The 27537-nt window shown below is 34.6% G+C and overlaps 3 protein-coding genes across 3 annotated transcripts; all 3 read left to right on the forward strand.

Annotated features, from left to right (window-relative positions):
* The first annotated feature begins 3507 nt into the window (after nt 1–3507).
* Nucleotides 3508–6138, forward strand: LOC145011258 (uncharacterized). The gene is made up of 6 exons (XM_078969942.1): nt 3508–4146; nt 4237–4766; nt 4849–5041; nt 5202–5266; nt 5353–5563; nt 5677–6138. Exons 1-6 carry the CDS (start codon nt 4018–4020, stop codon nt 6031–6033), a joined length of 1485 nt encoding a protein of 494 aa, XP_078826068.1. The 5' UTR covers nt 3508–4017; the 3' UTR covers nt 6034–6138.
* Nucleotides 6139–16744: 10606 nt separating this feature from the next.
* On the forward strand, nt 16745–18720 carry LOC145009368 (uncharacterized). Its single transcript, XM_078968077.1, has 4 exons — nt 16745–16965; nt 17242–17887; nt 17974–18148; nt 18329–18720. The coding sequence occupies exons 1-4, from the start codon at nt 16745–16747 to the stop codon at nt 18718–18720; spliced, it is 1434 nt and encodes a 477-aa protein (XP_078824203.1).
* Nucleotides 18721–20592: 1872 nt separating this feature from the next.
* Nucleotides 20593–24001, forward strand: LOC145010930 (uncharacterized). Its single transcript, XM_078969509.1, has 6 exons — nt 20593–21075; nt 21684–22282; nt 22386–22578; nt 22935–22999; nt 23089–23299; nt 23416–24001. The coding sequence occupies exons 1-6, from the start codon at nt 20860–20862 to the stop codon at nt 23779–23781; spliced, it is 1650 nt and encodes a 549-aa protein (XP_078825635.1). The 5' UTR covers nt 20593–20859; the 3' UTR covers nt 23782–24001.
* Nucleotides 24002–27537: the final 3536 nt, after the last annotated feature.

A 27537-nucleotide genomic window follows, 5' to 3' on the forward strand; every position in this document is an offset into this window, starting at 1 on the left:
AAATCGTACCCAAAACTAGATTCAAACCGGATCAAATTCTTAGCCTATAATGCCTCGTGTCCACAGTCCAACGCACTTAATGGTTGCTTTCAAAGCAATTCTAATAGAGAAAGTAGACCATCTCCAACCCAACTCCATCTTTTTACACCAAAATGGTGTAAAAAATGATGCAAATAATGTTTCAAATCTAACCCTACTTCATTTTTTCACCATTTCATACATTGAAAGTATATTTCATAATATATTCTATGTTTATAACTTATGTACAATACTATCTCCATTGGTCTTCTTCTTTCAACTCTTTCACTAGATTCTATTACTCGACGAGTATAGGATAACAAATCACGGGGATTTATTTACTTCATCAGTTTACAAACCTTAAACTTGAAAGCTTTCCCAATGTCTCTGCATACCATACATAGCTAAAAACCATTGTACACCAACTTGCAAACATTGCAACCACTGTATATTACCATCATTTTTCACCACCACCACCACCATATATCACCACATGCAACTTAAACTTAGTGTGATATCCCGATTTTCATAACAAATTTTTTTCATTTTTATAAAACAACATTCCCTTGATTTGTCACAAATACCAATGTTTTATATTCAAAATCTATTTATCTTATTGCCAATGTGTGTGTAAAGTCGAGCTTCGCCCTTCTTATTACTTGATGGAGTACCTGAAAACATTTAATATCAATTGGGTAAACGTTGGGCTTAATGAGTTCCCTAAGACACCATATACTACAATACATATGCATACATACAAGCAATGACTTACGATCTGTCAATAAGATGTGTATCTTGGAATAGGTTCTCGACCTCTTTAACGGTTCCACCACCATCCCCTAAATAAATCTACATGGGCCTATAGGCTCCCGACCTCGTTACTGTTCCACCATTAACCCCTACCTAAGTATAATGTTATAATAATTACGCATACAGAGACTGTACTTTAGATCAGACAAGCACATTTATACTTTCTACTCTATTAGCTCTATATCCTAACATACATGAATATATATATATATATATATATATATATATATATATATATATATATATATATATATATATAGTATTATGTGGTATAGTGAGATAACTCAGTCGGACAGTTTCTCAGTTTTCTGGGCGATCCCACTGGTGATCAACACGCCTAATGAGTATTAACCTATAATAGTTTAACCTATTAATTTCTATGATGATCTGGTAACGAAACTAGATCGTTCACTAATCCCAATGAATACCGAGAGTTCTATCAAATAAGGATCAGTCGGGCTGGAGAGTTGGGAGACAGGACCATTTCGGCGTATAGCCTTTCAAAAATTCAATAATCAAGCCAATATGACAATTCTAGACACTCTCACGTAAGTAGATCAATAAATATTATAACTAGAATTACTGAAAAATCTTATTTATTTATTCTTAACAACGACTATGAATATAAATATAAGTTACACTTCAAAAAATATGAGGGTAGCTTAACTTATAGATAAAACCGGGAGATTGCACTAACAGAACTCTGACCTAAGAGCTTCTAATTCCCGAGCCCTCTAACGTTCTAGAGCTTCGCTAAACTAAAATACTCACAAATCTCAAAGACAAAACCTCTTTTCGTGCCTAAGAACTAGAGAGAGAGTTTGGGAATTGTGTAGGAATGAATGGGGCTTCGAATCAAGATTTATAGGCAAATTTTGGAGAGTCGTGACGCACATACCTACCAAGCACACCGAGCTGTTGGTAGTACCGGAGGGTGCAACGTGGTGTTGCCTGGGTGGTGACACATGTTGGCAAGTTGGTGGTGTGTCAAAGCGTGTCGCTCTTCTTGTCGAGGTGTGACGCACATGCACGTATTTTTAGTTTTTCAAAAAAACATATATTCTTCATATGAGCTCTATCTTCGACGTTCTTTATATCCACATGTATCTATCGACGATATCTACAACTTTCATTTAGACTTTATCGTCTAATTCTCACTTTATTTTTAAAACTATATTTTTAACAAGCTTAAATTGTTAAAGTCCGTTTAAAAATTATAACTTATCCATACGAATTCCATTCTTGACTATCTTTATATCTATGAGATATTCGACTCTCTTTTAGATTGTTTTTCCTAACAATCAATCAATTTAAATTTCGTTTTCTGTATCAAATACTGTTGCGCTAAAACATTTAAAAATCATAACTTGCACATGCGAAATAAGATTTAGACGCTCTCTATATGCATGCTCTCAGTTTTATGATTACTACGACTTCCGTTCAGATTTTTTATGCTAATAAGTATTATATTTATGATTCGTATTTTACGACGCGTGTAGCCGTGTCTGTTTAATCGCAAAACTTCAAAGAAACATAATTTCTTCATACGAAGTCGGATTCGGGCACTCTTTATATCTACCGAAATCGTATTAACGTATCCTACATGTTTATGATGATTAATTTGGCTAAAAAGTAATATATTTCTACTTTGAATTTTGTAAACGACGGTTTATATTGAATTCTATTGGAATTCAGAAACAAAGTATTACACTTAGATTAAGCTAGAATCCAAAAACTGGAAACCAAGACCCTAAAATTTGATCAAAATCTGAAATGTACCAAAACTAGGTCGACACGATTTTGTGCATGTGTGTGAGATAGAGGGAGGGAGACAGAAAAGACTATCAACGATTATGTATCATCGGATTTACCACTGTCGCCGACGTTTTTTATGGTGGATGAGAGTACGAGAGATAGAAATATATCTTGATTGTAGGCGAGTGAGAAGAGGGAGTGTCGTCCAGTGTTGGCACAGAGTGAGTGGTATTGGAACGTAGAAACAGAAGAGACAGAAAACTAAGGTCAATAGGAGAAGCCGCTGGCTTTCGCCTTTTTGACAAAACAATTTATTAGCTATATTAATATCAGAAAAACCAAAATAATTATATAATTGTCATTTTACATACGTTTAACGAAATTTTAATGGACGATAACGAGCTATACGACTAAGGGGTGTTTGACAAAACAATTTATTAGTTATTCCACATCATTATATGCTAAAAATGTGTTTTGATAAAAATAATTGATAACTGTAGCAAACCGCTAATAAATCATTTTTCATAAGATAACTCTTTCTGATTTATTAGCTTATAAGTCAATAAGCTAATCAATAATAAGTTTTTTCGCCAAACACCCTGAACCCATCCATTTGCCTTCATGATGTCAAATTTACAAAATTACGACCAAAGTTGTATATTGATGTAACCCTATTGACCAAAACTATAATTTCCTCTAACAAAAATCTATCATATTTTACTGTTTTACCTTCATTTAGATGATACTTGCCATTATCAAATAGGCGAATATCACAAAATTGAAAAGGTTGTTCTACAAAATGTTTGACAAGATAGGTTAACTACTTAGCTTTAAAAAATAAAGTAAATAAATAAGACAGAATTTGGATCCTAAATGATAGGAGTACCTCCCAGTCCAGCGATTGCTGTAGAACAGATGCACAGTACGACCAGGAGAAGTTATGGCGCACAACCCTGCATACACCGAACCTCATGCTGCCTCCTCTCTTGGGATCCCTTTTCTTCATTTTTCATATCTTCTTTTTTCCCCTAATTATTGCAAGTTTGCAACTGAAAATCAAAACAATTACTCCCATATGGATCAATCAATCGCTCTTTATAATCATCATCCCCAGGAAAAAAGGAAAAAGAAACCGTCGTTTTTCCTCAAAAACTCCAGCTTTTCACCCCATCTTGACCTTTCGTCTTCAAATTTACCAACATTTTTACGATTCTCATACCCAGAAGGAAATTTAGAAGACAGGGACAGATGTTGATGAAATCAAGAGAAAAAAACAAATCTTTTTACCTCAACGACCATTAATTTGACCATTTCTATTCGATACTCTTCAACATCTTAATAATTCTACCTCAAGAACACCAATTCGTCGGCTATATTTTTGACCTTTTCTCTTGAAAAGTTAACAGATTTACCAACAGTTGAAGAAGAGAGGCAATGTGGAGGGCGTTTGCTCGGAAGAATTTGGTGGCAAGAACTTCCCAATCACTCTTCTCTATCTTCACACTCGTTTGCGTATTTTATATTCTATACATATTCCTTGACGATTCGAATTCTACCCTCACTGTAAGTCTAATCTCTTCCATTTCGCACACTTATTAATGCATAGCATGTGTTACAGGTTATAATAACATCAAAATCTTTTTGACACTTTAGATCACCAAATCGATACCTAATCATTTAAAAGAATTCGGGCTAAACTGTTTCAATGGCCCCATGACGACAACATGCCCAACAAATTACTACCCAAAACAATTCAAGTCTACATATCAACCTCCCCGCCTATCGCCGGCGCCGAAAACGTGCCCTGATTACTTTCGGTGGATTTACGAAGATCTCCGGCCATGGATATCCACCGGAATCACGCTAGAGATGGTGGAAAGAGCCAACAGAACAGCCAACTTCAGATTAGTGATTATAAACGGAAGGGCTTACGTTGAGGTTTACGAAAAGGGTTTTCAAAGTCGAGATACTTTCACTCTATGGGGGATCCTACAGTTGTTACGAAGGTTCCCGGGCAAAATTCCTGATCTAGACCTCATGTTTGACTGTGTTGACTGGCCGGTCATCCGGTCTACCGATTACACTCCCGGACCCAATTCAATCAGCCCACCACCTCTCTTTCGATTCTGTGGCGATAACAACACTTTCGACATTGTCTTTCCCGATTGGTCGTTCTGGGGATGGTAATAATCTGATTCATGCGTACAAATTCTTATATGAATATGTATCATGCATGTATCTTAAAGGTTTTTCTTCCTTTTTTAGGCCTGAAACGAATGTAAGGCCATGGGAACGCTTATCGAGAGACATAGTTTCAGCAAACCAGAGAACTCCATGGAAAGATCGCGATCGTTTTGCGTATTGGAAAGGTAATCCTTTCGTTGCCGGAAAACGGATGGAACTTCTTAAATGTAACGTTTCCGCTGAACACGAATGGAATGCTCGCATCTACATCCAGGTATATGATATATCATATTCATACTGTTTGACTTATCAAAAGTCAAAGTTAAAATATCCAAATTTTAAGAATTGATTACTTGATAGTTGATACGACGACGTCATGTGGTATGGTCAAATAAATAGTCAAAATCAAGTTTAATCGTTAGTTTGTTTTACAGGACTGGCCTTCAGAAGTAAAGCAAGGGTTCAAAAATTCAAGCCTCACTAAGCAATGCAATCATAGGTACAGAAATACTTGTTTATGACACACAATATGATATGCGTTAATAATAGAAGCTTATCTTATTTATTTATTATTGAAATATATAGGTACAAGATTTATATCGAGGGGTCAGCTTGGTCAGTTAGTGAAAAATACATTATGGCTTGTGATTCTGTAACCCTATATGTGAAGCCGCAATACTACGACTTTTTCTCAAGGGGGTTAATGCCTATGCGCCATTATTGGCCGATACGCAATGACAACAAATGCATGTCGATAAAGTTTGCAGTTGCTTGGGGAAACAGTAACGAGCATAAGGTATGCATGTAGACTCCAAGATATATATATGTAGATGGGACCTGTGACCAATCTAGCTAATGTCAAACACTAACAAATCTAATATCATGTGAGTTTTACTTTTATATATTCAGGTTGAGTTGATAAGGAAAGCGGGAAGTAAATTTATACAAGAAGATTTGACAATGGACAATGTTTACGATTACATGTTTCATCTGTTGAATGAGTATGCAAAGCTTTTGAAGTATAAGCCAAAGGTTCCACCTCGGGCAGTCGAGCTATGTTCTGAGAGCATAGCTTGTAGTGCCCAAGGGCTTAGTATAGACTTCATGATGGAATCGTTGGTGAAGAACGGTACAAGTGATGTAGCACCATGTACAATGCCCCAGCCTTATGACCGTTCTACGCTTGATGCTATTCTTAAAAGAAAAGAAAAGATATTAAGAGGAGTTGAGAAAGTGGAAAAGTTCTATTGGAATTGGCATTCTTGATTGTCCATGATATCCATTTGTAAATTTTTTTTTTTTTTTTTGTTTGGTAATTAGATTTTTGTACTTTAGTTTATGTGTATTTTGTTTTTAGAACGACAAACTTAAACACCGATATATAATCATATTCTTAAATCAATATATCTTGTCCAACATGAGAGTTGAACCCTCTACCATGACATCATTTCAACACCTAATACTACTAAGCCAAAAAGCTACTAATATGTTTGCTTTTATAAATTTTACTACTTGAGTTGATTGGGACTTTGATAGTTGATGCTATTGCTCGAGAAATTTGAACCATACGAGTTCCATGTTACAAACATATTCAACTTTGTAATCTTTAAATTCAAATTTTAATTAAATTGTTTAGTTAACTGGTACCTAATTCGAATACATAAAAGGATTGTTTTTTTCTTTTTTGTTTTTGAATAACTCCTAATCTGGACCTAAATGACACTAATGTTTCCAACGAAAAATGAAAAGGTTAGATATGCCTACAAATTTATGACCCGAATCTGTTTACACCAACCCAATACCCGTTTATAATGTATATATTTGCGTCATAAGATTCCATCAATAGTTATATTGAATATCATTAAGTGAGCTTGCAAAGAGGGGTTTACACACTATCCTTCTACTTGTACCTACTTAGTATCGGAGATCGAAGCTATATGTCACATTCTCATCAGATGCTTATTTGTTGCCTTGGTTTGGGATTGGATTTTTCATAGGTGCAACATACCAACACCTCAATTCATGACAGTTCTTGAGATAATTGAGTATGCTAGAGACTGGGAAAACTGTCAAAGGAAGAGAAAGAATCTAATAAAGTATCGTTTACGGAACATTATGGTGGATATGGAAGGCAAGATGTGATCGAGTATTCAAAAACCTTCGTACTACCCCGACTAAACTGGCAGATATCATAAAGTCTCATGTCTTCACATGGATAAAATACCGTAGGGTGATTTGTAATTACAAATGGGTTGAGTGGTATGTGTGCCCTTTTGCTTGTATGTAATTGTTCGAAATCCTTTTTCTTGATTATGTACTTTGCTTTGTTTCTTCCCGACGGTGCTTGTTTTAATATATTTATCGGTTTCAAAAAATTATATGGAATATTGACATCGAGTTTTGGTATCATTAAATTTTATTGTTGTATATTAGTACCGGTAAATGATTTTCTTTATTAATTATTATTTTCAGGGTTAACGATATTTAAAACTAATGTTTATTAATTTAAAATCTTTAACATTAATGTCACCGACTAAATGTGACACGATGATGACCAGCCGAACTAAAGATAGTACAACTTATATTAAAGGAATAAAGGTCATAGGATTTAACTTGACTTTTTAACCTTTATTTTTATTTTCATTTTCATTTTTTTTTTTTGTGTACGCAGGGGTGGGGAAGAGGGAAGGGGAAAGGGGGGAAATGATATAGTTTTCAGGTATATTTATCTTTTTTTTTTTTTTTTTTTTTTTTTTAACAAAATAAATCATTGAATTTGTTGTTTATTATTCAATTTCAATTATTATAACCGATTATTTTAGGTTAAGTCAGGAAAACACTTAGTACGTTAATATAGTGCTTAGTTTGTATTTAGTTTTTAATGTTTCTATATACATTCAATCCTTATGATTGGTTTCTTGAGATTTTGCTAACGTGTCATCCTATGTGAAAAAATCATTAATGATGTGTTTTCATATGTGGTTCGTCCCTCACTTATATCACTAACCTAATTCACAAAACAGTTAAATTACGATGATGTCCTAGTTTTCTCCAAGAAGAAGATGTATTCCTTATACTTTCAAGCATGACCTATGACCTCTAGAAGTTTTATAAGAACCTTGAAACGTATGAAATGATGAACAAGATGAAGAACATGTTTTTCAATAACAAGTTAATCAACCTGATTTACATTATTGAACCGAAAAGGGACTACTCGTGAAAGGGAAGAATGTATTTGAGACCTTTTATTTCTAACATGAAGGACCAAATTAATCGACTAAAAAGAATCAGATCTCCGATTGTCAATGAGATTGTAAATAGCTAAAATTACATAAATGGTCATTGTGGTTATCAAACGTCACAACTTCAGTCCTTTCTGGTTTTTTTACGAACAAGGTCCATATGGTTTCTAAACCTTGCATGTTTGATCCTCATGGTTTCATTTTGTTGCAATTTTGATCCGAACTACTATTATACCCTTTTCTAATTCATTTTCCCTTTTCTTTTATGTAAATTTACTTTGAATACAAAAAAGAAACTAAATACACCCCAATCGAAACCCTTCCTTTTCGATGGGTTCCCATCTTCATATTTCCCTTCCCTATTCCACTTCATCCATGAAAAGCAACTACCCTTAGTTAGTTTTGAATTGATTTTGATGCAATCGTGTGAAATCCAAAAGTAAAAAGAACTCTCAGCCCCCTTCACACAAGTATGAACGGGGGTAAATAAGGTCGTCAGAGAACATACCACGTAGTCAAGGATCGCCCCTTCAATCAAGATTCAACCCTAAGAAGTCAAGAATGAAGTTGAGTATCTTCCCCTCAATCTCTTCTGAATCGATTCCCCAAGCGGTTCAATCTCTTATGAAAATGATTTTGTTTGCAACACCCTCCCCTTAGAGCACATAGAATATAGGAGAGCAGCAAGGATGAAAATGAAATTAGTCTCAACGTCGACTTCTCAGGCAATTTTGTACATTTTTAGTAGCCCTAAGAAATCGATAACAACCTCAAGGATTGTCCTTCCTTCCTTTCCACCGATGTTGACCTTATTCTTCCACGTAGTCACTAACAACATTATGAATCTATGTTCAAATTTCGACTTCAGAAAACCATTGGCACCAATGTCGTCCTTTCTTCCCCGCTACCAACACCACCCTCCTTCTTCTATGCAGCCACCGACACCATTATTGATCGAAGTTCAAGTTTTGACTTATTGAACCATTTTTTCCTACCATTAGACTTATCAAAGCTTCCAACAAAGATGGACCCATTTCTTATTCTTCTAATTCTTCGGAGATTTTGAAGAGAAAAAGACCCACTAGGTTATCTATTTCAGTTCCGCCACCATTCAGTTCACCCATTCTTCCTTTATTATTGCCCAATAGATCAAGACGATCTTCCGAGTTTATAATAAAAAAGTTTGATCTATTTCCCTTGACCATCTCCAACCCTTAACACTATTTTTTACATTATACCTATAATTATAGTGTAAAAGATAGTGTAAATACTAAATTCCTCCAACCGGCCATCACACTATATTTAACACCAAAAAAAATATTTTAGGTATATTGTTCTTTATTCATCACTATATTTAGTGTTACACTAAAATCAAACACTATCTGTAGTGTTAGGTATAATGTAGGTTGGAGCATTATAGTGTAACTTATAGTGTAAAAGTGACATTTTTAGTGTAGGGTTGGAGATGCCCTTAGGAATCTTGATTTTAGGTATGTTTGTTTTGTTTAGTGATTTCGTTCATCAAATATCAATGGTTTGTTGTCAGTTTTGGGGTTTTCTTTTTGTTGGATGCTATTGTAGTTAAACTGATTGGAGATAAAGAATATTTTTTGATTTCAAAATGTTTAATCTATTTTTACAAGAACTTGGAATTTGGATGTCTTTTAATTGTCTGTTTAGTAATTTTGTTCATCAAATTTCAATGGCTTGTTGTTAGTTTTGGGGTTTTTACTTTTGTTCGGCGTTATTGGAGTCAAACTTTTGATAGATTTCAACACATCCAAAATTATGTATGTCTTTGTAAATTTTATTTGATATGTTAAGGAACAAAATTGAACTTTGGTTATGGGAATAAAGGTGATCAATGGTGGTAGACGGTGGAAGAAGAGAGAGAAAAAGGATGGGTAAGTGGTAATATTTGTTTTCTTTTTTAATTATTATAATTGAAATAAGTAGAAAAAAAAAAGATGAAATAAATTGAAAAGGGCAAAAGAGTCATTTCATGTTGTTCTGGGACCAACCATGCATGTTTTAGAAATAATAAAGACCATGTGCATACAAAAAATAATAGAGACTAAAGTTGTGACATTTGATAAACAACAAAAACCATTTATGTAATTTTGTCTTATAAATATGTTGAAATTGACAATGAGTTTTTATGGTAAGTGATGTGACTCAAATCTCCAGGTTGACTTTAATTAGATTCCTGCGGTAGAGATCTGCAAGACCACAATAGAAAAGAGGCTATTAGTTGTTCTTCAGGGGATGATCCCAGGAAAAACGCTCTAAGGGTTAAGTAAGGGACTTGAGAGAGATTGTATAGTGAGAGAGAGAGAGAGAGAGAGAGAGATCTTTGCTTTTCTGGTGGACAGGGGAGACCATTTATAGTTGGGTCTTACAGCTAGTTTGTATGGTAGACAAATGCGTCAGATACGAAAAGGATCAAATGCATTGATTAGATGATCATACTCTTATATGTGTCAGAGCTTGGGATTGGCTCAGGTGGTAATGATCTAAGCATTACCTTTTTCCCATGGGGAGGTTGCCTTTTTGAAAGGCGGTTGTCCATTAGACAGTAGTGAATCACATGGTCTTGATAGTGAACTTCTATGGGCGTGGAGCATGGCCGCTCTCCAACTATTACTGAGAGAGATCTAGGCAACCTGACAGCTGCCACAAATTCTTGTTTGAAATATTATCTGGTGTTCCTTGGTGTGCACCGAGGGGTATGCTATCAAGTCCCCTAGTACAATATGTGTATTGTTTGTCATAGATTATCTATGATGTTCTAGAATAACTGCTTTACACATGTTGACTTAGGGTTTTGTAGATACTTCGATCTTTATGGTGACGTGACCAGTTTTCACAATGTTAGTTATGACATTATGGCGTTGTTTTGAACTTCTTGCCTCTACGATTTTCACCTTATATAACATCCTATTGTCATCCTTATTTCTTGCGTGTTTGAACTTATCTTGGTGTTTATTCAATCTTTTATCCTTTCTCGTTGTTGATAGTAAACCATGGTTGCAGTTCCCGGAATTGTTCCTTCCACCATCAATTTTGAAGCCTTGCATCAGATTTATGGTTTCTTGTCAGAGGAAGGTGTAGATTTTCCAGCTCCTGTTTCTATGATTCCGCCCTCTTATGTGGGTAAAATCGGGGTTTATCTATAAACAATTCACTCCAGGATTCGTCTCCTAATCACTGACTTTCGGTACGAAGTACTGTGGATGAATGATTGCAGTATCCATATGTTGATTCCGAACGCCTTCAATAAGATGGTGATGTTAAAGATGATATGTTGGGTTTACAATCTTCTTCCTAGCATTTATATCACCCTCTGAGTTTAGGAAATTAAAACCCATATAGTAGAAATGGCCAATGGCCAAATATGTAGCACCCATGAAGTACTAGAGAATTTCATTATAGAGTTAAGTAATCACACATTTCTCATCGATATCATGCCAATGGTTATTGGAAGCTTCAACCTCATAATGGGCATGGATTGGTTATACCTTCATCACGCTGAAATCTTATGCTTCAAGAAAGCAATGTGTCTTTCCTTTCAAAGCAGAGAATCCTTAATTGTCTACGGAGACAAGCCTAGTAAGAACCTTAGGATCATTTCTTGTCTGAAGGACAAGAAATACCTACAGAAGAAGTATTACACCTTTCTAGCCCATGTTGTCGATAAGAGAGACAAGACGAAAGAGATCAATGAAGTAACTCGGGTGTGCGACTACCTTGATGTATTCTCTGAGGATATATCGTGATTACCACCTACAAGTCAAGTAAAATTTAGGATTGATCTAATTTCAGGAGCAACCCCTGTATCAAACTCTCCTTATAGATTGGCACCATTGGAGATGCAAGAGCTCTTTAGCCAACTACATGAACTTCTTGATAAAGGCTTCATCAAGCTTTTTGCATTGGGGAGCACTAGTACCAAGATTTTTTCCTTGGGCTTTTATGGAAATTGGATTTTTGTTTGGAAAATTTTAAGGCAAGTATGAGTTGATAAAAGCGTGGAGCTTCTCATTACCTTTTCATGGATATAAGGATCTTCGAAATCGGATTTATACTAAAGAAGTTATAACATTCAGAGGGTTATAGGGTTTAAGGATAACCCTAGTACGTGGGGCATACATAGGAGGTACGCAGGGCATACTGGTGCAAAATTCAGTATGTGGGGCGTGCACTGGTGTACACTTAGCGTACTAAGAGGGATTGATCGTGGGATCGAGGCCTCATACGTTGGGCGTACGAGGATTACGTTGGGCGTAAGAGGGTTTAATGAAACCCTAGTTTTGAGATGTTGCACCCTATATAAGCCATATGTTAGCCTTTTTTGATCATTTCTTAGCCACCTTCAACATCTTAAAAACCCTAATTCGTTCCTTGGCCATTGGGTGGTGCTTTTGAGCTCTTGTGAGGACTTGTGGGGGATTTTGTGCACCTTGAGGGGAAAGAAGAAGCTTGAAGATTCATTCATTGGAAGGAAGCTTGGAGATCCAGAATTAGCTCCACCTTTTGGTGACTTTTGAGGTATAAAGTCCCAACCTTGATCATTGTTTGATTAGATCTCTTCATGTCTTGGTTTTTATGCTTTTGGTACCTTTTTGGGTGGTTTGATAAGTTAAGTCATTTGTGGGGTTTATCCTTTTAGATCTAGGCATATTATGAGTTTCTTTAGCTTAAAGGTGAAAGCTTTATGGTGCTTTTGGTCTCATGCATGCATTAAGTCATCTATTAAGTTCTTTTGAGCTTTAAGAGCTTTATTAAGCCATGCATGCACCTAAAGTTGGCAACTTTATGTGATTAACCACCTTAAGAAATTCAAATATGAGCTTGGGTCGTGGTCATAATCAATTAAGAGCTAAAATGGGAAAATTGGCTATTGGTGAGTACGCAGGGGCATACAAGCATGTATGTTGCACGTACAAGCCCTTTAAGCAGTACGCTGATTATTTTGGGCCTAATTTGGAAATTTGGGCCATATTTTGGGCTTCAGATGGTTATTTTGGATTTTGGGCTTTTGGACAATTAGATTGGGCCTTGGCTTTGGATAAGTTAGAGGAAGGGTAAAAATATCTTTTACCCTAATTTAGACTCTTAATACGAGTCGGGACCGAATTATTAATTTGATGTTATTTGTCATTGATAGCACGAAGATTTTTAGTGGTTTTGCAGTTAGAGATTTATCCATGGGTTTTAGCTATATGGGGTGAGTCTCCTCACTGTATTATGGGTCGAAGGCACCAATGTTGGCCCATTTGCTTATGTTATTGGAAGACCAGGGGTGGCCCTTGGCATCTGTATTAAAGACCTGAAGGTGGATCCTGGCAAATCCAAATGTGAGACCATGGTTTGGACCATGGCAGTTAATTAGATAGATAGTTGTAGAGTGTATGCTAGTTGTCTTTGTGATGCTTGTATGGAAGACCAGGAGGTGGCTCCTAGCACTTGTTTGTGAGACCTAGGGTGTTTGGCCCCTAACTTGACAAGGAAAGACTATGGTACGGCTCGTGGCATAATAGTATGAGTATGGTTGGCACATATCACCTTCATTGCATGTATGATGTGTATGATATGTTTGATATGTATGGTATGTGGTATTTTGGGAAACTTACTAAACTTTGTGATTATAGTTGTTGTTTGTGGTCTCAGGTACTTCCGGTTCGAAAGGGAAAGGCCTGACTTGATCGCATCACATACACCCAAGTTTTCCGCAACTTAGTGATTTGGGGATTGTACTCTGATAACTACTTTATTATGATATACTTTTAAATTTTTAAGTAAAAGATAATTGGTGCTTTGATTGTATTAAAAATGAAATTTTATACCTTGATATTGGTGGGACGTTACATATGCAGTGATTGGATGATCGTGCTCTTCTCTGTGTGAGAGCTTAGGATCGGCTCATGTATTAATGCTCCGAGCATTACCGTTGTCGCTTAGGACAATTGTCTTCTGTCGCAAGGGGATTGTCTGTTGGACAATAGTGACTCACGCAATCTTGCTAGTACGAAGCGAATGACCGTCGGCGCCGAGCTTAGCCGTTTGTCAGCTGTTACTAAGAGAGATCCGGACAACCCGATGGTCCGGTGTTCCTTGGTGCGCACCAAAGGTGTCTTATCTAGAGTATTATCCGGTGTTCCTTGGTGTGTGCCAAGAGATACGTTATCAGTAAGCATTTCAAAATGAGTTTTGATAGTAAGCATCGAGCATATGTCATCATAATTGGTATATGATCCAAAGACCATACATCTTTCACATTGATAGAATATCCAACCCCTCAGTCATACCAAAATATCAAAATGTGTTGTTTTGAGAGTTATTAAGGAGTAACGATATTAACTTGTTATTGCATGGTGAGAAGTTTTACGGAAAATCAAAAAGATTATACTCGTGAAATAGTGTTGCACGGGGAATAAACATATTTAAAACAAGATTTAATTTTTATCACAAACCTTTTTATTATATTACCATGATGACATACTTTTATAACCATTGTACATGTCGTAAATGTTTCACACCCAAGACAAATGTATTAGTTAGTTACGTTGCTTTATATCAAAATCTATTATATATCACTCTTTTAATGAGTTTTTTTTAAAGATTACTATTTTTTTAAGTGTTATTTTCTCCCGATTACTTTATTCTTGACTCAAAATTCAGAGTTCGTCTTTTTTTTTTTCAACTTTTTTCTTCAGGAAGTCTCTTTATTTATACCTAAAATGTATGGTGTGAAGTATTTATTATTACCGTTTAATTTCAAGCTCTCATGTCTTATAAATTTTTTTATTTACTATATTTGTTTAAGTTTTTGTAAAAAGATAAACTTTTATCTCAAACATCCACAATTATTCATTAGAATTCATAACTTTTTTTTACATAAAATAAAACACATTGAAATACTTTGATGATAAAAAATATCAATACATATGAAGACAAACGACTAATAAGTTACGTTGCTAATACTTTCTAAATGATAAAATTAATTCTTTGAAACTTGTTTTTGAAAATTCTGAAGTTAATTTTTTTTTTTTCTGATCTTCAAATTTCAGTTCGAGATCCAAAATATAAACTTGAAATACATTTTTTTCTTATATATATGACAAAATTGCAAAAATGGTCCATGTGGTATGCAAAATTTTGGGGTTTTAGTCCAAACCACGAGTTTTTTGGAACCATAGTCCTTTTGGAGTGGTTTCTATGTGGTTTTGGTCCCTGACTTAACTCCCGTTAAGTTGGAACTGTTAAGCCCCCTCACGTGCCTCACACGTGAGGGTAATTTCGTCATTTCATATGTCAGAGACCATTTTTGCATAAACGTTTTTTTGGATTAATTGACATTTACCCCTCATTTACTTTCCCCAACACTCGTCAACTCCCCAACTCCCTCCTTCTTGCTTCTGCTCCATTGAACCTGCAAAAAACCCTCGTTGCTTATCCAAACAAGATAATCGACACTACACATATAAGGGCATACGTTTAATACGAAATGGTGTTCGTAATGTGACATATCAGACCAAAACACGAAGTTGTTGATGTATCAACTGTATATGGTAAGCTGCTCTGTTTTCTTTAACTTTTATACTTTGCATTTTCTTATTGATTTAGAACAAAAAAATGCAAAATTTTAACTTTGTTAATATGTATAATTTTGATTTTTAGCTGGTGCACCCACATGGTTTAGTATTAAGCTTCATCACGGTGGGAAATTTACTAAATTACCTGATATAAAGTACATTGGAGGTGAAGTGCGTTATGTTGATTATCTGGACATTGATGAGTTTTCTGTGCATGAACTTGATGCCATAATGCTTGACCTAGGTTACCCAGACCCACGGAATTTTGAATTCGCTGATGAATCCCCAGTTATATACTACCATTTTAGGATACCCAATGGTGACTTTCAATTTGGTCTTAGAGCTTTAGGGAATGATCAGGATGTGATCAACCTTTCTAAATACATTGCACATAACAAGCTGATTGAGGTGTACACAGAGCATGGAAAGACAAATTTATTGACTTACTTCATGTCACCAAATGTAAAGGGTAAAGTTGTCATTGAGGAATTACCAGAAAATGATGATCAAGGGGCTGAAGTTGAGGGTCAAGTTCATGCAGATTCTCCAATGAAAAATGTGAACCATGGTAATGGTGAGCCTATTGGTGAGTTCATGTCTCTGATTCTTTTTGGGAGTAAGAATGATAGTTTCTCACCAGAGTATAGAAGGGGTAGGGTTGGGAATTCCAAAATAGGTGAAAGTTCTTGTAGCAAGAGGCTTAATTTAGATTATATTGATGAGGTTGTTCACATTTCAAAGGAAAAGAATGATGATCTGGATGGTTCAACTAATGTTCAGGAGGCAGCAACTTGTGTTCATATTGATGAGATGGATGGTGTTAGGGAGGCTGCAAATTTTGTTCAAGAGGCATCAACTTTTGATGAAGAAGGCTACAACACCCCCCCTGTTAATAATGCTGATAAACAATTGAATGAGTTATTTGATAACCTTATGGAAAATTTGATTGGGAGTGATGATGATAATGCAGAGTATGAAGGGGATGGAGAATCTGAAGAGGGTAATCAAGAGTATGAAGAGGATGATGAATCTCAAGAAAGTGATCCAAATTTTGAAGAGTATGATGAATCTGAAAATAGTGATCCAGAGTATGAAGAAGATGAGAGAGAAATATAAGATGAAGATCATATGGATGACATAATGGATGTTGACAACAATATACAGGATGTGGATGTGGACATCGGAGACTTCACTCTCAATGTTGAAAGTGATGTGGAAGGTTATTGTATAAATGTTGTTCATGGGCATGAACCTGAAGATATGGAAGTGATTAACAATGAGGAATTTGAATCTTTGGATGAAGGATCCGACCAAGACAGAGAGAGAAGAGCTCTTATCAAGAATTTGAGAAAAGAAAAAAGGTGCAGTCTTGGGGTAGTACATAAACAATCTTTTCAGTTGGAGATAAATTTAATAGTAAAAAAGAATTAAAGGAGGCAATTGATCTGCATGCACTAGAATCAAGAAGGAATCTTTTCTTTAAAAAAAATGACAATGTAAGGCTTAGGGCACAGTGTAGAGGTGTTGTACCTGTCACCAATAAAGGCCAAGTGGGTAGTCAAGCTACCACTTCAAAAAGAAAGGGTAAAGAATGAAAGACAAAAAGTAACATGTGGTTGGTACATTCATGCATCTAGGTCAAATCCTGAATCCGACTGGTTTATAAGGACCTTAAACCAAACTCACACATGTTTGCAAACAAGGAAACTCAGGGCTTGTACTGCTTCTTTAATCAGCAAGAAAATCTTTGATCAAGTTGAGGCGAATCCATATATACCTTTGAGAGCTATACAAGATCACTTTCAAAAGACCTACCAAGTGGGTGTTAGTATGGACAAGGTGTTCAGGGCAAAGGATAAGGCAAGAAAGCATATAACTAGTGACTACACAAAGCAGTATGAACTGTTGAGGGACTATGTTCTCGAACTTCAAGCCACCAACCCAGACACCACAGTGAAAATAGATGTATGTTTTGAGCCTAACCCTGATTCCCCAACTAGGCAGTTTAGAAGAATTTATGTGTGCTTGGGTCCACTGAAAAAAGGGTTCAAGGCATGCCTTAGGGACTTATTAGGTTTTGATGGTGCCTTCATGAAAGGACCATTCCCTGGGCAAGTCCTTTCAGCAGTTGGTCTTGATTCCAATAATGGAATTTACCCATTAGCATATGGGATTGTTGAGTCTGAAAACACAGAAAGCTGGAAATGGTTTTTAGATAACCTGGGGGATGACTTGGACCTTGGAAGAAACTCAAATTTTACTTTCATAAGTGACATCCAAAAGGTAAAGTTGGAAGTAGTTTTTATACATTTGGTCATTTAAAGTGTGGTTGTAAGTTAATTCTAATGATTGAAAATTAATTTTTGTAGGGTTTACATACTGCAGTTGAGCAAATTTTTCCCAATGCTGAGCATAGATATTGTATCAGACATATTCATGACAATATGAGGAAAAGATGGAGGCAAACAGAGTACAGGGACCACTTATGGAGGTGTGCATCAGCTACCACCATTCCTGAGTTTGAACATTTGATGAAGGAGTTTAGTCAGTCTGATAAGGAGGCATGTGAATAGTTGAAGCAAATTCCTCCTAAACATTAGGCAAGGAGTCATTTTTCAGGTAAATCTATATATTCCAATTTGGTCCTTATGTCTTTCACTTAGTGAACTGTTTTACTTGTATGTGAATTGTATTAAATGTTTTTTAATTGTAATTTACACACAGGAAGAGCAGTTTCTGATGTGTTGATATCAAACATGTGTGAAGTGTTTAATGGGAAGATAGAGAAAGGAAGGGATAAACCTGTCATTGGATGTTTAGAATTCATAAGGGAGTATCTAATGAAGAGGATATGCAATGTCATGAAGGAAATGAAAAAGGCTAAAGGTCCACTAACACCCACAGCAACAGACATCCTAGCTGCAAGAAAAACAATTGCTTCACAATACATTGCTAGGTGGAATGGGGGAGACAAGTATCAAGTCACAGGAGCTTTGCAGGATCAACATGTGGTTGATGTTAGGAACAAAACATGCACTTGCAGAAAATGGGAATTAGTTGGAATTCCATGCAGACATGCAATTGCAACTCTGAATGAGATGAGTAAAGACCCATAGGCTGAGCTTGACATTTACAAATGGGTTCACAAGGTGTATTTTCTAGAGACATGGAAAAGGCTTATTCTTTTAAGGTGGAGCCAATTAAGGGTAGATCCATGTGGCCCAAAAGTGAATGTCCCACAAAGCTAATCCCTCCTCCACATCGCACTCAGGTGGGAAGGCCTAAGAAAAAGAGAAGACAAAGTGAGGGTGAAAGGTTAAGCAAAAAGCAGAAGGCAAGTCAAGGTGATGGAGTGAATGCTGCACAAGAAGGAGGTTCCCAAAAACCAACAAATGATGGAGTGTAGAAGCTATCAAGGAAGCATATCAGTGTTACTTGTAGCAAATGCAAGAACAAGGGACACAACTCTAGGACCTGTAAAGGGCAAGGTGGGAATCAATCCAAGAAGTAATGTGTCATGTATGCATGGAGTTTTCTGTGATTTTGGTTGGTTATGAAAACTTGGTTGTTATGTTTACAATATTTTGTTGAAAATTTTTGGTTGGTTGTTATGAAAACTTGGTTGTTATCTTAGGTATGGTAATGTGTCCCTTTTGGTAATGTTTAGAATCTTTGGTTGTTATGTTTAGAAACTTTGGTTGTTATATTACAAATCTTAATGAAATGTGCATTTTGGTTATGTACAATTGATTCTAATATATACATTTTGGTAACACATTCATACCATTTCTATTCATATGTTAATTCTTATACATTCATACCATTTTGGTAAAACATTCATTACACTTGCATCATAAAATTGTACATATATCATTATCATCATAAGTCACTACAAACTTGATCACATAAAATTACAACAAAATGACCAAAACACCCTTCAGAGTATACCCCTACACAAACCAAATATAAAAGAATACAATCACAAAGAAAAACCAACTTCCAAACATGTACATTTTCAGCTTCAAATTATCATCCTTCAATGCTCTGACATTTACCACCAAAATGTTGTTCTTGCATATCAGTCCATTGCATTGATCCTGTAGCATGTTCATACCTCTAACCAACTCATTGCACCGTTCCTGCACTGAATTCAAATTTCTTAGCAGACCAGGTATGATGGCTTTAGACCTAGCACACATTGGGGGATCAAGCCACCCAATAAACCCACAAACGGAATCATTCATAGGGCATGCAAAAAATCTCCTTCCTGGATTCAATGGGGTCCAAGACGTTTTCACCACAGCAACTTTTCCACAAAAACATAGCACCATTTTTCTTGTAGCAGAGCTCAAGAAGAAGAAGGGTAGAAGAAAAGAGACGTTGGGGAAGAAGATCGCAGGAAATGGGGGTATTTAAAAGGAATTAATCCAAAAAAACGTTTATGCAAAAATGGTCCCGGACATATGAAATGACGAAATTACCCTCACGTGTGAGGCACGTGAGGGGGCTTAACAGTTCCAACTTAACAGGAGTTAAGTCCAGGGACCAAAACCACATAGAAACCACTCCAAAAGGACTATGGTTCCAAAAAAACTCGTGGTTTGGACTAAAACCCTAAAATTTTGCATACCACAGGGACCATTTTTGCAATTTACTCTCTCTCTCTCTCTCTCTCTATATATATATATATATATATATATATATATATATATATATATTTGGTCTCGATCGCCACTTCCAAACTTGTTAGTTTTTTTGACAAATTTTTTCTTTTGGGAATTTTTTAAAATACAAATCACAATGGTTACTTTAGCTAATTTCCCCTTTTTCATGTCAAATTATTTTTTGTGTATAAGCAGTTAATCATAATGGCATATGATATCGTATAATTTTAATTATCTATATTTATTAAAAAAGTATTTCCCACATTTAGAGAAACAAAAATATTTTGAATTTTGGTTGAAGAGAGAGAATGGTACAACACTACAAAAACCCCGGAAGAAAAGTCTCAACCCGGCGACTCGGGACCTCGGGTTTTGTTTCCTTCTCTGTGTCTTATTTTTTCCAAAACCCTGGTCGACAAAAGTTAAAACGCCTTCCTCCCTCCTCTACTCTGTAAAAGTAGTCTAACAACACACTGTCATCCATTTTGATTCAATCCTACTAAAATCACCACCGAATCTCGGACCTCACTAGAATCCAACAACAACAGTTTTAGCTCAGAGTCGACGAGACACATTTAGATTTGGTTGAAGATGCAGCGTGATTGGTATGACGAAGGGAGTAGCAATTCCGTTTGGGGATCGAGATCTAAACGATTCTACAGATATTTCTCAGACACGATCTGGCATCCGCTACTATCCGCCATCATGACAGCAACTTCTAGATCCTCTGTTCGACTACTCTTCTTCCTCATCTTCATTTTCGTCGGACTCTTGCTTTCCACTCGCTTGCTAGACGCTTCCGGCTCCGTAAGTCTCCCTCTCTGACTCCGATTCCGACCGACTTATGCTTTTGAATTTCTTTCCTTTTTTTTTTTTTTTTTAAAATCTATAGTGGAAACACCAAAGTTGTGATGGATAAAACGACGTAGTAATACAAGATTCCTCTTGGGAAGTTAAATGAACACGTTGCGTTCGCCGTGAATTCAGTTCCACGCAAAACTCGTCGGTTTTTATACGCGTCCTTTCTCCGGTCCCACATATGGAGGTGTCGGCACCTACAGTTCTACTTTAGTATAAAGTGAATTGATAGTACATAACTGATAATTCTGCGTTTCTGCCGCTTTGTCTTGTACAAAATATACTAATCGTATTATGTAATTCTATCAAGCCAACTAAGCTTTCTTATTAGTTCATTATAAATATGGTTGTTGGAAATCTAGGTCCTATTTTTGAATTTTTGAATCAAGAATGTCAATAATGTGTTCTTGAGAGAAAACACTACTACTTTGCTAATAGAAGGGACAGGATGCTACATTTCCTCATTAGAATTCCATATTCAAATGACTAATGGATTGAAATTTTGAAACACATATTTGAATCTAATATTGTTCCGTGTTTGATCTTCCATGTTACAGTCAATAGCTGAAAATCCCTCTGGGAATTCAGTCCAAACCACCAAAACAGTGCACATTGAACCTACCATAACTCAAGTAATTCCATCAAAACCACCCAAGATAATAGAGATTCCACTGAAATGCTCTTCAGGCAATCTTACAAGAACATGCCCAGCTGACTACTACCCAAAAACATTCAAAATACAAGATCAAGAATCCGTATCCGACCCACCACACGAGTGTCCAGAATACTTCCGTTGGATTCATGAGGATCTAAAGCCATGGAAAGAGACTGGAATCACAGAAGATATGGTGGAAAGGGCAAAAAAGACTGCAAATTTTCGTCTAGTGATATCAAACGGAAGAGCATACGTTGAAACATATCAGAAGTCATTTCAATCTAGAGATGTTTTCACTCTTTGGGGGATCCTGCAACTGTTACGAAAATACCCTGGAAAGGTCCCGGATTTGGACCTCATGTTTGACTGCGTTGACTGGCCAGTCATCTTGAAGAAGTACTATCGTGGCCCTAATGCAGTTGCTCCACCACCTTTGTTTCGTTACTGCAGTGATGATTCCACTCTGGACATTGTTTTCCCAGATTGGTCCTTTTGGGGGTGGTAAGTATAAACTATAAAGTATATATAATCCCCCTTTTTTTTTTTTTTATCATATTTTATAATAATCTTGAATGAATGAATTCATAAATCAAACTTTTTTCAGGCCGGAGATTAATATAAAGCCATGGGGATCTTTGTTGAAAGAACTAAATGAAGGAAACACAAGGAGTAAATGGGTTGATAGGGAACCTTATGCTTACTGGAAAGGTAATCCAGTTGTTGCCGACACCCGAATGGATCTTCTCAAATGCAATGTCTCTGAAAAACAGGACTGGAATGCACGAGTCTATGCCCAGGTTTAATTTCCTTGACACACCTATTAAATTAGTTCTTAGAGTAAATTACAGTTTTGGTCCCTGAGTATAACTTGTTTTTGCAACTTTGGTCCTTGTAACATTTTTTGTCCAATTTCTAAGAAAAATGACTACTTTTGGTCCCCCCCCCCCCCCCCCCCCTCCCCATATGGCTGAAAAACTCTCGGGGACCAAAAATGTAATTTACTCAATTGCAATTGAAAACTCATTAGGACCAAAATCGCAAAAAAATCAACTATACTCATGGACCAAAACTGTAATATACTCAAATTCTTATTATAATCAGTAATCATACACACAACAATTTGAATTAAACAATTGTTGATGATTCTTTTCAGGATTGGTTTAAAGAATCACAGCAAGGTTTCAAGCAATCAGATTTGGCCAGCCAGTGTGTTCACAGGCAAGAGAAATAATAATTCTTACTTTATTTTGTTTTCAAGATCATTGTTATGATATGTATTGATGAATTTTATCCTTTTTTATTAACAGATACAAGATTTATATCGAGGGGTCCGCATGGTCCGTGAGTGATAAATACATTCTTGCTTGTGACTCAGTGACTTTCATAGTGAAGCCACGTTACTATGACTTTTTTACAAGAGGATTAATGCCTGTTCACCATTATTGGCCTATTAAAGAAAATGACAAATGTAGATCCATTAAGTTTGCAGTTGATTGGGGCAACACACATAAAAAAAAGGTAATATAATAATATACCCGATACAGTTACATCAAACACGGTACAATACTGTCATGTCATGTCCTGTCCTGTGTCCTGACGACTGACGACTGTGATCTTTTTCTTTATGATGGCAGGCACAAGAGATAGGAAAAACAGCGAGTAGTTTTATACAAGAGGAGTTGAAAATGGAAAAGGTGTATGACTACATGTTCCATCTTTTAACCGAATACTCAAAGCTATTAAAATACAAACCAACAATACCTGAAAAAGCAGTTGAGCTTTGTTCAGAAGCAATGGCTTGTGGTTCAAAGGGGTTTGAGAGGGAATTCATGATGGAATCCATGGTCAAAGGCCCTTCTTCACAGGCCACTCCATGCACTATGCCACCACCATATGAACCTCAAGCGTTAAAATCTATTCTTAGAAGAAAAACCAACTCCATATTACAAGTTGAGAAATGGGAAAAAGGCTATTTTGAAAATCAACATAACAAAACCTAATCCGCAAACTCTCATCCTTTATTTTATTTTATTCTGTATGTATAATTGTATTTTCCTCGAGTTATAGTGGTAGAAAAGAGTGGATTGTAGAGCATGTTTTAGGGTTTTTGGTTTCCACGATCTATACGAGTGTATCTTTAGTCATAGGGTACAAATTGAAAAGTTTAAACTCCAATTCATAGTATCAAATCAATAAAATGTGTCTTTTAAATCTTACAAATTACAATAGGCAAATCGCTTGTTAGATGAGTGGCTTCTGTTTTGGGTTTAAATACAAGAAATCAAATCCATTTCTAATCTCGTTGATGAAGATTGAATGTCGTTTTTCTGTTACTTCTGTTGTGTATGTGTGCATGTATGCACGAGCGGCCACACACTTTGTTGTTGTTGCATTTGTCCCCATCTTTTGTTTTGATGATGATTAAAACAAAATCCGAATCGCTTTATTGCATTGTCTAAGAAATTATTTATAATAATAAATTGACAATAAAATTGAAGATATATTTGTGTATGAGAAAAGTGTTACAAAAATAATAAAAAAGGTTCTGTGAGATCTGTATATTACATGAGTTTATTGAAAAAATATTAATATTTATAAATTTAGAAAGTTTGAATTTATAAAGAAAAAAAGAAAAAATTGAATTAGTTAAATGTAATGTTTGATTTGTTATTTTTAATTTTTTTTATTTTTCTTTTAAATTTAAACAAATAATATAAATAAATAAACAAACAAAATAATTAGATTAAATTTAGAATCTTAGAAATTAAAAGGAAACTTGCATTAATTAAATAAACATTTATTATTATTATTATTATTATTATTATTATATTTATTACGATTATTACATTAGTTATTATTATGTAAAATTTAATAATTAAAAAAACCATAAGCGGAAGAAACAACAAATCAAAAAATCAAAATGATATATATCAAATGTAATAAGAATATTACAGTTGTCAAAAATAATTTTCATTTATTATTATGATAGAAATAAGAAAAGAAATGTAATTGTTTGTTAACAAAGTTGACTGGTTCATTTGTTTATGTTATTAATTATTTAAATTTAATAGGAGTTTGTGTGGATTTTGTTTTTAAATGCCAATATTGAATCGCTACATATTATGTTATTTTTTTCAAAGAACAATTTTTATATATTCATTAGATTTTTGGGAAATTGTCAAAAAAGTCACAATATTTTCGAAAAAATTAAACTTTAGTTTCAAGATTTTTTTGAACATAAAAGTCCTGATTTTTTTCATTTTTGTTCAAATTTAAATAAAAGTTATTTTTTTCTTTTAACATGAAATGACATATTATCATTGTTTTTACAAATAATCAGGATTTTTATGTTAAAAAAAAATCTTAGGATTAAAATGTAACTTTTCTGAAAATATTAGGACTAATGAAGATGACGAAAAGCGAATCGAACCTCAAACATAAAAGTTAGGACAAAGTAACTTGTGAGGGTCTTGAAAGTACACGACCGATATGAATTTGGCTTTGGGGTTCATAAAGGCATAATACCCACAAAGAGCAATTTAAATTTAAACTCTGACATCGTAGCTATTAAAACTTGAACCAATAAAAATTTTCTGTTAGTTTACCACTGTGGATCCAACTATGTCTATCATTGCATCTCCCTCACCAACGTCTGACCGTTTGGTAGTTTCTGTTAGGGAAAGTGTTGTCTGGGAAAACGCTGTATAGGAAAGTTTTCTGATTGGGAAGAAACCATTTGTTTGATTGTATATTTGATTGACTGTGCTGAATGATAAAAAAAAATATGACAATATTACACTGCTGTTCTATACTGTGATGGATGAAGTTGTTGAATAATTATAAAAACATACAAATTATCATACAAAATCAAAACAATTTTAAATTTTTTATAACTCAACAACTGATTTTTGATATGGTTTATATATGATAGTGGTGGAATAGATGAATTTATTTAAAATATATAAGGATGATCGCAATGTTATCTAACAAAAAAAAAATCCAATAAAAATGAATTAAAAAATTAATTAAAAGAAATTAATAATACAATAAAGTAATATTTATTAATATATATGTATTATATATTTATAAATAATATTTATTAGTATATAATAATAATCCAATAAAAAAGAATTAATGCATAAAAAGAAAATAAAAAATGAATTATTTAAAAAAAGTTATAATCCAATAAAATAATATTAATTAATACATAAATATTATATATTAAAAATAATTTTTGTTAATATATAATAATCAAATAAAAAAGAAATTAAAAAATTATTTAAAAGGAATTAATAATCCAAGAAACAACGAGACGAGGTTTAGGGTACAATTGTCTTTCCATCCTATTAAGTCAGAAAGATATGATTTTAAAGCTTTTTGGGAAAAACATATATTATCGTGAAAGACCCATTTTTTTGTACATATCAAACAGTCTCTCCGATCCATTTAGTCAAAAAGATTTGTTTGGATCTAGAAAGATGTATATCATACAGGGCCTAACACTATTATTGTTTTCTAAAAATGAAAATCAATAGGAAAATACACATCTAAACACGTTTTTTTATTTTTTCTAAAATAGAAAATGAAAAATAAATAAGTTTTAACTAAATACATTTTCTAATGAAAACTGAAAATGAAAGCATATTTTATTTTTCTGAAAAGAAAAAAAAAACTGTTTTTCCGTAACTAAAAACAATCTTATAAAATTTGACGTTTATAATGTTAAATGAACACTTATTCCTACTTGTTTTTTTCAAACTTTGGAAAAATTATTGAAGTTTGTAACTTATTTAAGTAGGTATAAACTTTTTTTAATTAGATTTTAAATTTTAAATTGGCTGACCAAAGAACTTCTGTTTAATAAAGATATTAAGCTTGAAAAAATATCTCAACCCATTTAATTAAACAAATCCAGTTAGATTTAGATTTTCAACGAGTTTAATAAACATGATGAATCTAAAACCAAACCAACATGACCCATTATCACCGCTTTCCAATAATTGATTTGTTATGTTTTAATTTTTTAATTTTTAGGATAATTATTTGGCTGATGTGGAGATCCTAGTGTTGGATTAGTGTCTAAGTCCATAACTATTTTGGTATGTACTTGACCCGATGGTGCATGGTCCTTTTGGGTTGCCTTCACCAAAGCAACTTGATAGGATGATTTATGGAGAGTAAGGATTAAATATGATTTATTAATGTATTATGAGAATAATATATTAAAGGAGAAATCATATTGTTTAATTAATATTAGTCAATAATTAATTGGTAATTAGTTTTGTGACTAAAAGAGATTAATTAAACTTAAGGGACTGGAATTGTAATTATAGGATAATTGCAATTTGGGCCATGGATTGCCTTGTATTAAGGGATGGACGAATTCTAATGGGAAACCCATAAGGGAATCGTCCATGGGCTTAATTAAAGGAGTCTATGGGTTGCTTAGGGCTTAAGCATCCAAATTAGGGTTTCCTTGTTAGATAACCCTAATAGCCCAACTATATAAAGACTCCTTAAGGCTCAAAAACGTGGCTAATGTTCTTGTAAGGGTTTACACACGGTTTTGGTAGCCTCCATCCTCTCTTCTCTTCATCCTCTTTCTTATGGTGTTTGTGAACCATTAGAGGAGTGACACTTGTGACTCTAAGCCTTCCAAAAGTCATTACAAGGAGATTTGGGATTGTTATTGCTACATAACAATCAAGGTATGATCTTAAACCTAATTACATGTTAATATGATTACTTGCATACTA

The sequence above is a fragment of the Lactuca saligna genome, chromosome 8 (genome assembly GCF_052625555.1).
Source record: "Lactuca saligna cultivar CGN05327 chromosome 8, ASM5262555v1, whole genome shotgun sequence".
In the NCBI taxonomy this organism is placed as follows: Eukaryota; Viridiplantae; Streptophyta; class Magnoliopsida; order Asterales; family Asteraceae; genus Lactuca; species Lactuca saligna.